At 32.5% G+C, this 13,711-nt stretch overlaps 1 protein-coding gene across 6 annotated transcripts in view; it reads left to right on the forward strand.

The window, feature by feature from the left end:
• The window catches only part of LOC118198248 (filamin-A-like), a 197,977-nt gene that overhangs the window by 79,811 nt on the left and 104,455 nt on the right, over positions 1-13,711 (forward strand). The window contains exon 2 of one of the 6 annotated variants that reach the window (XM_085815435.1): positions 7,836-7,991. The exons of the other annotated variants lie outside the window; for them this stretch is intronic. Coding sequence (XP_085671561.1) covers positions 7,949-7,991 — 43 coding nt within the window. The 5' untranslated portion in view covers positions 7,836-7,948. The remainder of the gene's footprint in view (positions 1-7,835; positions 7,992-13,711) is intronic. 6 annotated transcript variants of the gene reach the window in all.

Here is a 13,711-nt window from a genome sequence, read left to right on the forward strand (position 1 = left end):
GAGCAAAACAGGAAACTGAACTAGACAATGAAATGGAACTGAATATAATAGAACTGCTATGCGTGTATTACTATGCTATAAATCATCAAACTAAGGAATCGCTAATTTATCTTTCATTTAAGCAGGATTCGAAGAAAAATGACTTAAAAAATTAAATCCTAAATAATTTTTCTTTGAATAAAGGTTCTAAAAATAATTATGATATATGTTGTAGTTGAAAATATAAAATACTGTAAACACGCGAGTAAACTATATATTCTATAGTCTTGCTTCAGGACATAGCGTAACGAAAGGAAAAAGTAAAATTTCCCTCGTCTCAGATCAGTTGGGAAGAAGCAGTCAGTCTGATAGATGTCACCGCCTGTCTGTAAATATAAGAAACTGTATACTTTCATTAACTTTGCTTGCCAATCAAAGGCTTGATATCTAGACTATTCTGAGGGGAATAAAGTGTGCAATCCTTCATCTTGCCCAACATCCTTATTTCTCCATCAAGTGCCAGTTTTAATAGTTCATCTTCTCTTTCCTTTTTGTGGTTTGTTTTTCTAGACATTTCACTCTTTAGAGAATCCGTTAAGAAAACATTTTCTCCTCAACAGACATCCAGGCGATTTCTGAATTTTAATCAAGTTAGTCATATAAAGTATTTTATATACATGCGCTATCAATGAGTTTTAAAAAAGTAGCTTAGGAAAATTTCGAGAGTAAATAGACTCTGTGGTTTTTTCCATAAAGATTTCATTTCCTTCGTCTTATCTTTGATGTGGCATAGCAATCTTATTAAATTTTCGAATTTGATCATTTAAATGAAGTATATTCGTTATTACCACAGAATACATATCAATGGTAAATGCTAAATTTTAGGATCCTATAATTTCACAATAATTTTCTATCACATATAAAAAGAATTTAACTGATGTACATATAGCAGAAAGATTTTCCTTTCATGTGTGCTTCGCGTAAATAGATATTTTAGCTTTAGAGAATAGCATACGTAACAATATTATGAATTATTTCTTAGAAAATCCTTCAAGCGTCACTTTTCAATTTTCTTTATCTTTGTTCAAACTTAAAAGTTTTAAATTGTTTTCTTTGCTCTAAAAATAAAACAAAGAACCAGAGTTTATTTCATATTGTTTTAAATATTTATTTCATCGATTTTTTACTTACGTCATTTAACTCTGTAAAACTATTCTTTCTACACTTTTATAAAAACGTTTATGCAAATTAATCACTAATATATTTTTTCTACACTTTTAATATACATGTGATAATATAAATTTAAGTCACGTTGTCGTGAGCGAGATTCATAAATGTGTTATTTTAAAACTTTTTCATTTTTAACTAATAAGTTGTTATTTTAATCTTTTCTGTTTCTTTTAATTTTTGCAAGCATTTCATATTTTTGTTAATTTAAAGAATCAACAGTTTAATTTTGTGCATTAGAAAGTTCAAAGCTGGCAAAGTAATTCTCATTCTTATAATGTACGCTTATGACATAATATAGAGGTATGCTAATAATTATCACATTTACGTAAGATTAGATGCGCCTTATATATAAACTTGCAGTAAATTGCAATAGTTTCATTGTAGTCAAGAATAGTTTGATAGACCCTCTCTTACATATAATGCATTAAAAAAAATTTCAGTAAATTCAGCTACCTGTTTGAGATTTCCATCAGAAGGTATCAAGGAATCAACAAATTTTAATTAAAAAGCAATATACTATGCCACTGTTATGATTGTTCTGTGTAAAAGGAAACATTGTTAAACAAAAGTTTAACAATAAGTGAAAAGCTTAGTATTTGCAGGTATCCAAGCTTACTGGAAACGCTTGTGAGTACGTTGCAAATGCTTGTTTCTAAGTCAAAATAGGTGGTGTGGTGGTGGTGTATTTAATTATGGCAAAGCACGGTAGGGCTATCTGCCTAAGGGGAGGGATGCCTTTGTGGAGGACTTTCTAAGGGAAACTGGCTCGTATACACATTACACATGGGGAAAACCATGAAAACAACCATGCAGCCAGCCCGTTCGCGGGATTCGAACCTCGGACCGAACTACCAGTGTTCAGCGACTTTACCGCACGGCCGCTGTAAGTCAAAATAGGAAACATAGATTGAGGAAATCACATATATTCCACTATGGCCAAGGGGCAGATCTGTTGCAACTTTTCGCCTCGCTACTGGCAATGATTGCCTCTCCAAGCATCTATATCATATAAAAATACGTCCAAGTCCTCTTTGCCAACTGTGCAACATTCGTGAGGAAATGGACGCGAAACATTTGAATCACTGCCCTGCAATAGGTTCGGGATACTTGTGGTAGAAAATACTGGAGAGCTCAGCCCAAGATGAACGATTTTATAGAAGTTACTGTAGTTCTAGTTTATTACTTGTTTCTTCCGTTAGTATTTCTGACTGCAGTTGTCTTCTTGTCTGCCATTGGAAATAAAAAAGTCAAAAATAGTGTAAAACAAATTAGGGCAATATAAATGAAATGCGGGGAAGCTATTAAAAATGCTCGAACTTAAAGAAAGTTTTATATAATAAAGAATGTTGATTTAATTTGATTTAGTGCACAGTGCTCTTGACATATGATAGGTAGACTTGTGATTTTATTTATTTTCTATTTATCAAAAGCTATACTCTTTTAGTGTAAACTACATTTTGAATTTTTTTGGATTAAGAACACATGGCAGGATGTGTGAATACAGTAGTGAATGTATGCAGAAAAAAATCTCTGATTGACATACATAGATGGCTTTCGATTTCTAGAGAAAGAAACGAATGACACATCCAATCTTTGAATTCTTCCTGAAAACCTTTTTACATTTAAATTTCATATATCCTCACCTCTTTTCAGCAGGCATTTCAAGTTTCATCAAGAGAAAGGAAACTAATGTTTTTCTAACAATAAAATTTGAAGTCGAATATTCTTCAGGCTTGACTTAGTTGTATATGTCAGTGATGTCCACAAATATATTTTCTCACTTTCAGTGAAACATTTAGTGTGTTCCACAAGATAATCAACTTTTATTCTAAAATAAGTTTAATTATTTTGCTCTATTTTAGGTTAATATATATCTTCGAGAATATTTAGAGTACGCTAAATTAAGTTATGGGCTGTTGCGAATGCAATCACAGATTTTGAAAACGATTTAAAACCAAAGAGATTGAAAACATCTTTTGACCAAACCATTCTCCAACAAGCATCGATGAATTGTTACCAATATGTTCCAAGTCCATTTATACTACGTTTCTAAAAATCGTTGTTCCTTGAATAGATGGAATCCTCCAATACTAGATCAGTTGATGTACGGTTTGTAAAACATCTAAGATAAATATTCCAAGTATTAGGAAAAAAATGGTAATCTGTTGGGAAAATGTCAGGACAGAATGGAGAATGAAGCACAATCTCATAGCACAAATATTTTTCTTTCCTGCATGGTGGACATTGCGATGTGTGGTGGAGCGTTATCATGAAGACTCCATGTTTGTTCACAAATGCCGGTTGCTTAAAGAATAATTTTTCAGTGATTTGCCACATACATGTAGTCTATCAAGCTAGATTTATCGTTTCTCCTCTTGGAACGAGTGAATAGTGATCTTCCCAAGAAAAAAGGACACACTTCCAAACGGCGTACTTTATTTTCATCAGCGAGTTGATGCATCTATTCATTGAGCTTCCTTACGTTTCCAATTATAGTCAAGTGCTCTGAAAATCTTAAAAAGTGTACAATTAGTGCATGAGCGATTTCTAATACAGTTTGTCATAGAATAGTTCAACCAAATCCTTTAATTCATTCGAACCAATGGAGTAAGGAAAATGGCCACGGGTTTAGTTTTGCAACCAAAAACCACTTGAGCAAAAGGACGCGTGCATCTCTCATTAGTTCTCCACCAAATATTTTATTGATGTTTTTCACTAGAGCCGTTGCAAAATTTCAAAGTTATAGCAGCCTTAATTGACTGGTTTCCATTATTGACTTGATATCGGGAGCATTTCGTATTTAATGCTACTGCATCAAACCATGTATGACGGTGACAATATTACATAAAAGATTTATAGTATAAACGTTTATTTTCTTTTTATTTCAACGTTATAATAAAAAGGCACGTACTGCGTGCTCACAATAATACCAAAATTAAAATAATTGGTTATTCAAACTAAGGGAAATCCTACATTGTTACAAATATTTCACTTCTGAGTCTTTGTTATGAAATGAGCATAGCCATTTTTTGGAAAAAAGAAACTCTACGTCTATAATGTAAAAAAAAAAAAAAAAAAAAAATCTGAAATTTTTTAGATTTTAAATTACGTCCAAAGGGGCGTTTTTTAACGTTTTGTGTGTTACATTTATTTATTAAATATCATGTTCTTTGCACTTAAACCATAAAATTCAGTTCAAGAGCAATATCGCAAAATAATGTTAAATTAAGCATATCTTTAGAATTTCCGATATACACAGTCTCGCGAGCTGGAGATAAAAGTATTTTTTTTTATATATAACGTTGCCATTTCTCGCTTTTAAAGCATTGAGTTTGTAAATCAAAAATTCGTTAAAGTTTTACAAAATATAAAATCTATAATAAAACAAATTCCAAATTTGGGATTTCAGATGCCCATATTCGCAGTAGGATTTCGTCATTCAAAATTCGATGGCTCTATGTACCATTGTTTTATCACAATGCGAGAAATAGACAATCATTTATGCAGATTTTTCATTATTTAATTTCTTCAAATATAATGCAGGACTCTAACATTTTGTGGCAACAGTTTGAAAAGTGAACCGACGTTTATGAGTCCGACGCAAAATGCCAAAACGAAAGCAATAGTCCTTCGGGACTGAAATCCCTTTAGACTAAAAAAAAAAAAAAAAAAAAAAAAAAAAAGAAGAAGTAGATTTTTGGTTTAGATTAATTCATTAGTTTAAACGAACTATCAAGATCAGTTTCAGAATTCAGTATTCAAAGAAAAATAGACTTATCAGATATTTCAAATGTCAATTTTCTGCAAATGAAGTTTTCCAAAATAATTGCATTTTTCTTCCTCAGAAACAGAAACTTAATGTACGTTCTTGGAATGAATGCTGTTTTTTAAATTATAGGCCCCCCAGACGGGGAAGTGGTTAGTAACTCTGTCTGCCATACCGAAGGGTCCAGGTTCGAATTCCGGAGAAACCATCGATGTAATTTGTCCGTCCTCTCATAGGAGGCAACGGTGGTCCACCTATTAGGTGCCTCCATAATAAAAGTGACCACCGCTTTCGGCCTTAGTAATTAATGGCCAACGTCTTTTCACGGCTTGGGCCTGCCATTGGTAAAAACATCAATTATAGTTACAAGGATTGCAATTAGGTAATAAGAAATTTCAAATTGAAATTCCAGACTCCAGTTCCTTTCTATACAAAAATTGCTTTTATAATTTTCAGCAGAATATATTAGTGTGTACTATTAGTATATAATCTTTTTCTCTATCACGGAAAAGTCCTTTTGAACACACAGTAAACATAGCTTTTTTAGATTCGAATTATTTTTTGAAAGCCTTTATATTCTAAACAATATATCCAAATTAGCATGTACTAAGATATAATTTGTTACTTATAATACTTCAAGAGATAAATAAAAAGTAATTTTGCCCTCCGCTGAAAGTTATAATTAACTCGTGACAAATTAGATTTTAGATCCAAGAGCTGTTTGAATCTTTTCGTCCACTGCTGTGACAGCACTGCTTTTGTTTCTGCATATTTGTCACTTTTTTTTTTTTTTTTTTTTGGCTTCTTCAGAAGTATCATTGAGGAGTCTCAGTGTGATGAAACTCATGCCAGGCGTCATGGCAATACTTCTGAATTTCTCATCCTGAAGAAAGATTAATTGCGTGCTCGCGGTCTCGAGTCTGGATCATTCTCATTACCAGTTTTTCTTTTATGTTTAGCTAAAGGATGGATAACATTTGTTCCAAGATCCGGCATGGCATCAACACATGAAGTTTGATAAATCGCTATTAAATAATGCTTGTATTTATCTTTTAAATATGACTTTAAATGATAAGCTTAAAATTCCAAATGTTCTTACATTTTTTGTTCAAAAATAAAAAAAAGGGCGCCCTTCATGCTTTACAGATATTTGCAGTAACATATAAAGTATAACACCAAAAAGAATTATTTTGCCTCTTTAAGTTAACGAGTTTTCCTATAAAATGATAGAGATTTACTTGTTTGTTGAAAATTTGGGTCGTCCACTATAAAACAGCGTTTCACTTTTCAAATTGTTGCCATCAAATATTGGAGCCCTGCATTATATTTAAAGAAATTAAATAATGAAGAATCTGTATGAATGTATGTACTATATTTCTCGTATTGTGAAAAAACAACGGCACCTAGACATCTAATTTTGAATAACGTAGTCCTCCACTCGAATATGTGCACCTGAAAACCCAAATTTGGAATTTGTTTTACTATCTATTTCATACATAGTATAGAATCGAAACACGCTAAACGGAAACAAAGTGGAGAAGAAAATTAAGTGAGTTAAACTTTTTTCTGCTTTTCAGCTCTTGTTTCCATTTTTAGGCTGTTTAGGCCTGTTTCATAAGCCTAAAGGTGCATTATGACGCAATCATATTTTAAATGATTGAGTAAACTTTCCTTTCTTTATTCTTCCGAACCGTCAGCAAACATATGAGTGTTTCGTCATATGAATATATCCGAAAAAGGATGTTTCTGACTTGAAAATTTTAAAAGTATGTCCTAACTGCTTCAAAATCTTATCCCATTTAAGAAATGAGTCAACAACTTTTCTGTGTGAACATCGGGCCACTTATGGAAATTGCACCGTTCATTGTCATAATATATCTAAACCATGTTAAGACAGCTGTTTCTACTTAGAGTAAGTAAATCTCGTCCAGTTTGTGGACCGAATAAATTTTTCCGTCAGTTTATCAACAATCGGAACAATCAGTTAATCCTTCAATAAAGTCTTCAATAAATAATAGTTTACATTTTAGCCTTTTAATGAGTAACTTCGTAAGCCATAAAATACATTAACATTAACACCAAATTTAATGCGAAATCAGAAAGTTCACTCATTGTGTGATACGCGACGAATCTGAAGAATGCAAACGGCTTCTGCAAGTTTAAACCAGATTTTTCGAGATTAATCAATCACTTGCAATCTTTTTAATCATTTTTTCTGTCAGAATACGCGAAAGAGTGGACTATTATCAGAAATGTTCTTACAAGATGAAAAAAGGAAATTAACCTCGAATAATATCAGGAGGAATCAGTATCTCAAAAAAAATTTCAATTTAAAAATATATATGCGGCTTACAAGAAATCAAAAACCTATTTTCACAAGACTCACAGCTCAAAACCGCCAAGGGCCTACGTGTTTCATGATTCGTTCCTGATCTATTATATATTCTTTTATTGTAAAAGCCCGTTCTTAAAAATTCAGGAGGTTATTTCATAACCTTAATTGTTTTTATAACATAAATCTTGTTATAATATGAATGATACCAATGCTGATTTTATTTTTCAAGAAAAGAATGTTTGCTATTTTCAGCTCAGCTGATATCATTTTATGATATAAGTCACAATGGAAAAGCCAAGCATACGTTCAGTTACTTTTAATAAAATCAATCATAAATTCATAATTTATGTGCAGGACAGACGTTCCGAAATCCTACTTTCTCAAATGTTCTGTTTTCCAGGCGCATATGTCAGATCATAAAGGTCATTTTTATATTCTCAGTCTAAGAAAATGGCTTTAAAAAATAGTGGCAATGTTTTTATACGTTTGGATTATGTCCAAGTTAGTCTTCTTTTGCTTCTTTAGAAATGACACCAGGTGCCTGAGTTCTGCTGTCGATGTCTTTGCGAGCAAGCAAAAAGGCATCGAAAAACAATTTTGAAGCCTTGACAAAAGTAACTCTTTCTCGGATTTCCTAGATGGGACAATATCCAGATCTCTTTTGGCAGTCTAGCAGAGCAGGTGAAGTACTTTTAATATAACACAGTAGAAACTTTACGCCTGACAGAGTTTCTTGAAAGAAATCATTTGTAATTACGTAGCTATTTTGAAGATACGAGTATATTAAATATCCATTAATAAACAAACTGTCACCAACAACTTTAATCTGGCAATGGAATCTGCTATAAATATAACTTTTCAAGCAATACATAAAGACTTACCATCTTTAAAAAACATAAACCATGAAAACAAAAAATAGTCATCAAATGTGGATGTAATATGTGTTTTAAAACAAATAAATAAATATTTATTAAAATGACTTGTTTTTAAAATATATTTTATTAACTTGTTAAAATCTTAAATCATTGTATAATACACCTGAAAAATATTAGACATTATCTACGAAAAGTTTGGAAATAAGTTATTTAAAAATCTTTCACAAACTTTTAATACAACCCTTGAGAATAAAGTACGTACAAATTTAAGAAAAACGTATTGTTATGTTATTTTTCTCCCTTCACGTTCGTACGGGGTTCGTGAGGATTTGGAGTGAATAATGACAATAGTACTTGATGAAGTATCGAAACACACTTTATTGGCGGGTATTAATCAGGACAGCTCCAAAATCTCGTTTACAGTCGTCGAACTGTTATAAACACCCTGACACGATCAGCGACACAGCTTTCAGGTTATCAAGCTATGACGGTGAAGACAGCTTCACTGCAAAGCACCAGAGTACGCTTCCCGACTCTGCTCGGTCGTTCTCGGAACTCCACGTACTCTCGAGACTCTCCACGCTACAACTCACGATGTACTCGACGACACACAAAGCACAGCTCCCGACTCTTCGGTTCAATCGTTCCCGGAGCTCAACACACTCGATGCATTAATAGACTCCTTCGGTGCACTCGACGACCCACTCGGCACTCGCTGGCCGGCTGTCTACTCGATCGTTCTCCGCACGGACTAACTAGATGAGACACTCGCACTCTGGACGAGACAAACTCACTCGTCCTCTCGACGAGGCACTCTCTCGATACTAACTCACTCTCCGCGTACCAGCAGGGTTTATATAGCTTTTGGCTGGTGTTCGAGAACATTTTGGGCTAAACCGGTAAGAATTTGTTCCAGAAGGTTCTCCATCCGTCCATGGCATATCACCAATTTTGTCGCCAAATGTCTCAATGGACAATTTCTCGCCAAATGTGGCATTCCTGCCTTTCCTTGCCATTTTATGGCAACCCTAAACCTGCTTTGCGGGGAAGCTACCTTACCGCGCCTGTACATTTCGTAACAGTAATTCATGTAACGCAATGTGTCTCAGTTTAAAATTAAAATACCTTCGTTTTCTTGATACGTTTTATTCTCAGCGATAAAATTACACTGAGCAGCATAAAAATTAATTTATTAACTACATGTAGGCCAATTATTTCTCTTATTTTAAAAGCTGTATTTTTATACAGATAATACAGTTTACTATATTTCCATAATATTTACTTTAAAAATTAGCAAAGAAACGTTTAAAGTTCCCATTTTCTGTCTCTATATTTCTTATTTCTATCCTGCATTACTATCACACCTTATTCGAATATTTGTCGTCTCATAATCAAAACTCATTTTAAAATACAGCTCCACTTTTTTCCGTATATTTACAAATATTACCAATAGGAATATAATTTTTTTACTTTTTCTTAATTACTTTTTCTCCTTTTACTTTTTATTGATACATTAGTTTTAAGGATTTATGTTTACATTTTTCATACTAAAATTTGCTTATTATCATGAAGACTTTTATAACCGTTTATAACCGTTTTTATAATCGTTTTATTTATATATAATGAAAAAAAAAATACTTTATTTCTGAGCAAAAATATTTAAACTTAAATAATGCATAATTGCTTATTGTTTTGGTAATGCTTGCTAGAACTATTAAGAATTGCATACTATTACTGCTGCTTAAGGAGAAAAATGTTTTCATGGAATAGGAATTATTTATATCTAAAAAAAGGTATTTTTTAGCTTTCAAATATCTTGTTTCAACCGACAAAAATTTAAGCTTTTTTTAAAAAAATTAATATTTGTTCTAAGCTAAAGGACAAGTAAAGAGAGGTATGTTATTTAAAGCCAAGAAATAAAAAGTGCGCCGTCCAACCAGGATAATGGTTAGCGACGCTGACTGCCGTATCGAAGGGCCAGGGTTCGAATCCTTAAGAATTCATGGATGTTTGTTAATGTATAGTGTCTGTGTGGCATGCGGCATTCTAAATATGCAGAGAGCCGGAAGTCCTCTCAAGAGGTTGATAGTAGGTGAAGAAGCGTGGAAGATCCTGGGACCTGTTCCCCTAGGTTGCTCTCCTTCAGAATTGGAGGCGAGACTGTACAAGTCGTACTGTCACTTATATGGTGCTCAATGCTTTTGCCAACGACAGGCGCAATCTTTAGCCCTTGCCGCGGTGAACTTCGTGGGCTTGCTCTGGTATCAGAGAACTAATCTGATGTTACTGTCGATCGGGTGGGATAAGCCCCAAACAACAAAACAGAACAACAACAACAACAACAAATAAATAAATAAATAAAACGTGCAGAATTTGTGCTTTAAAACTATTCTGATCTTTGCAGGCATAGGAATTTTATTCAAAATCAGAAAAATTATTTTTATTCCCCTTTGATTTTGCTTTTCCTCATTTTTTGACTTGAAATAATAAGACCATTCCTGTTTGGAATCAGAATCCGAAAAACAGGCCTTTTAAAATAAGAGTAAGGAAAAAAAGTGAGTTTCATTAATAATAAATAAACGGAATTGACCTACGTGAAAAAACGTAACATAGAATCATTCGAAAGAAAATAACATTATCTGCTACTTAACGCAGTCCCCGCAAAGTAATGTAAAACGCTCGTTAAAACTTAATTAATTAAAAGTGTAAAGCTCCATAAATTTACTCTCAAAACTCGTTGAAGTATTCGAGATCGAAATTTTTGTCACAAATCATTGTTTCATTCCTATAATTAATTTAAGACTTTTTAGAGAGCATAGGGCAAATGCAAAAAAAAGCCTTCAGCTTTGACCAACGACGTGTTCCCTTCTAGAAATTAAAGAATAAATAGTTTTTTAGATAGTTTTTAGACCATAACTAATAAGACAAACAAGATGTGACTATATAAATTGTAGAGTCATTAGACGTGAAAAATGAGTAGTGCCTTACCAGGTATTCGAAATCCGGACCTCCCGAATACGCGCCGAATGTGATTCCAGTTACAGCATAAAGGCATGCGGAAGGATGGGAGTAAATATCTTGTAAAATACATAAAAATTTAACATACTGGATGGAAATAATACTATAATTAACTGCATCTTGTAGCGCTTATATTCTATACATTTCCGGGGGAAAATGTTAGGTACTTTGTTTAACAAGCATCACATGAGAGAGGAAAGATGATAAAAGCTTTTTTTAAAGTAACTGAACAAAAAAGAACTGTAATGCAGAATATGTCCCCACTTCTTGGCACGAATGCAAATTTCACATTTTCTTTTGATTAAATGCAAGCTTAATGATGTCCTTTTTCATATTTTTATGGCATAAAATTCCAAAGAGCTGTCCAATTCATTCACTGAACTATGTGAAATTCATGATGAAAGTTGATTACAGCCGTTTATCAGCCACTAAAAATTGAATCAACTACAACAGATTGCCCTTGCTAACAAAGACTTTATCTCGATATCTCAGAGCAATAAGAGATCGCCAGAGCATATGTGGATATCTGAAATGAGTTTGCCAAAAGCCTAGAGATACTCTTTCGTGAGACTAATATTTTGCTCCCTCTGCAAATGTTCCTCTCCAAATTTTGACGAGAGAAACGATAAACATTATCGAGTTCAACTATCGTGTGATATCACAGCTGAATTATCCTATGTAGTCGATATAAAGAATCCTGCTTTTCACATTTGAAGACTTTTCGCACTTGAAATGCCTGTCCATTTTTCTAAATTTACAAAATGATTCATACAAAAACTGGCGCTTTCGAAAGAAGCGCATATTAATATCTTTCTAAAGAATATCTCAGGTTTCCAGTTTATATTTTTAACTTTTCGATATATATTTTGGAACATTCCTGTCAAATCTTATACTAGGTTATTTAATTCAACTTGAGCTAATAGAAAAGGTTTAAAGAAAGAGATACCTGTAAAAACAAGATTAGCTTGCTGCTTGAATTTTGATAATTGTCTCACGTCACAATTAGATGCATAGGCAGATACTGCTCGAGTAAGTCCGTAATATCAGTTTTTTTTTTCGTTTAATCGAGTAAAACAAAATACACTAGGGATTTCTGCTTAAGAAGAGACATGCATTTAAGGAGAATTAGCTAAATTCCGTTGCGCATGTGAAACATCGTGAAAACTCAATGCAGCCAATTCATCACCAGGAATTTGAATCTAGTTCAAAATACCAATGTTATATTATCTTATCTACTTGATACTGGGCTTCTAAATTTTCTTCAAGTTTCTTTTAACACGGAAATAACAACAGTTCAATAAGTTGTCTTATAGCCCACACGCATCATGAGCCTAGATTAGTTCAGATTATCAGCTATTTCACGCAGCTCAAATATATATTTTTTACATACATGTTAGCTTTCTTTTTTCAAATTCTTTACTTTATTCACATTCCATAGACACATCTTTGTTCTTAAATAAATATCATATTTTAATCTGTATTTTCATTTGCAATCTGTATTTTTGTCTTGCATTTTGATCACTAAAATTTATCCATTTAAGTTATAATAAAACAATTTAATATATTAATATATCTTAAATTGATTAATTTATTAATAAATAGATAGATATATAAAATAATTCATGGTCTTAATTGAATTTCTGTTCCTTGGAGATGGTATATGGAAAAATGTTCTAATAATATATATATATATATAAATCTATATATGGATCAATCTGTTAAGAAAGACTTAATTATTTAAAATGCTGTTTCACATGCATTAGTTATCATTCAAATGTACCCCAAATTCCCCCTCCCACTCAAAAAAAACAATGTTTAAAATGTATTCTCTGGAATCTGTGGAAGATAGAAACATTCTGAGGTTTAAATTCTCTTAAAGTTATAATATTTAAGGAGACTACCATTAAATCAGATATATGTTGTATAGTTAAAGACGATATTCTTGTCTCTTTCATTTTCAAACCTAAACAACGAGACTTCATCCTATCACCTTGATGTTAAACAATTTGATACCTGACAATAAAGTTATTGAAAATAAACGGCATTTTCCAATGTCCATTTAAATTTTAGGCCAACTAAAATGCATTTAAGAGAACTTTAAAAGAAACCAGACGAGACATTCCTTCTTAGGAAGAGAAATACTAATGTATGATACGCAAAACACGTGATTTTCTTGGAATATATAAGCAAGCAAACAAAAAGAACAAAGGGATCGCAGTTTTGGAGACAAATTTTAGAAATATGCTCGGGCGAGTCTCCTGCAGCCTACTACCGTATATATATGTTTTAAGGACTAACAAAAACATTTATGTTTTTGGTTATTATGCTGTGTGTTTTAAATGATAGTACGTTTCGACATTTTTTATCACTGCGTCCTTTAAACTAAAGTAAATAAACCTATTTATTACCTTTATCCTGCTTTACTGTACATAAAAATTTGAGCTCTCACTTCAGTAATAATGAATATGGATTTTTTTTCGCAAAAATATTTTTACGAATTGTTTTTAA

The sequence above is a fragment of the Stegodyphus dumicola genome, chromosome 4 (assembly GCF_044657685.1).
Source record: "Stegodyphus dumicola isolate Sdum_Otavi_A_Nest chromosome 4, ASM4465768v1".
NCBI classification, from domain to species: Eukaryota; Metazoa; Arthropoda; class Arachnida; order Araneae; family Eresidae; genus Stegodyphus; species Stegodyphus dumicola.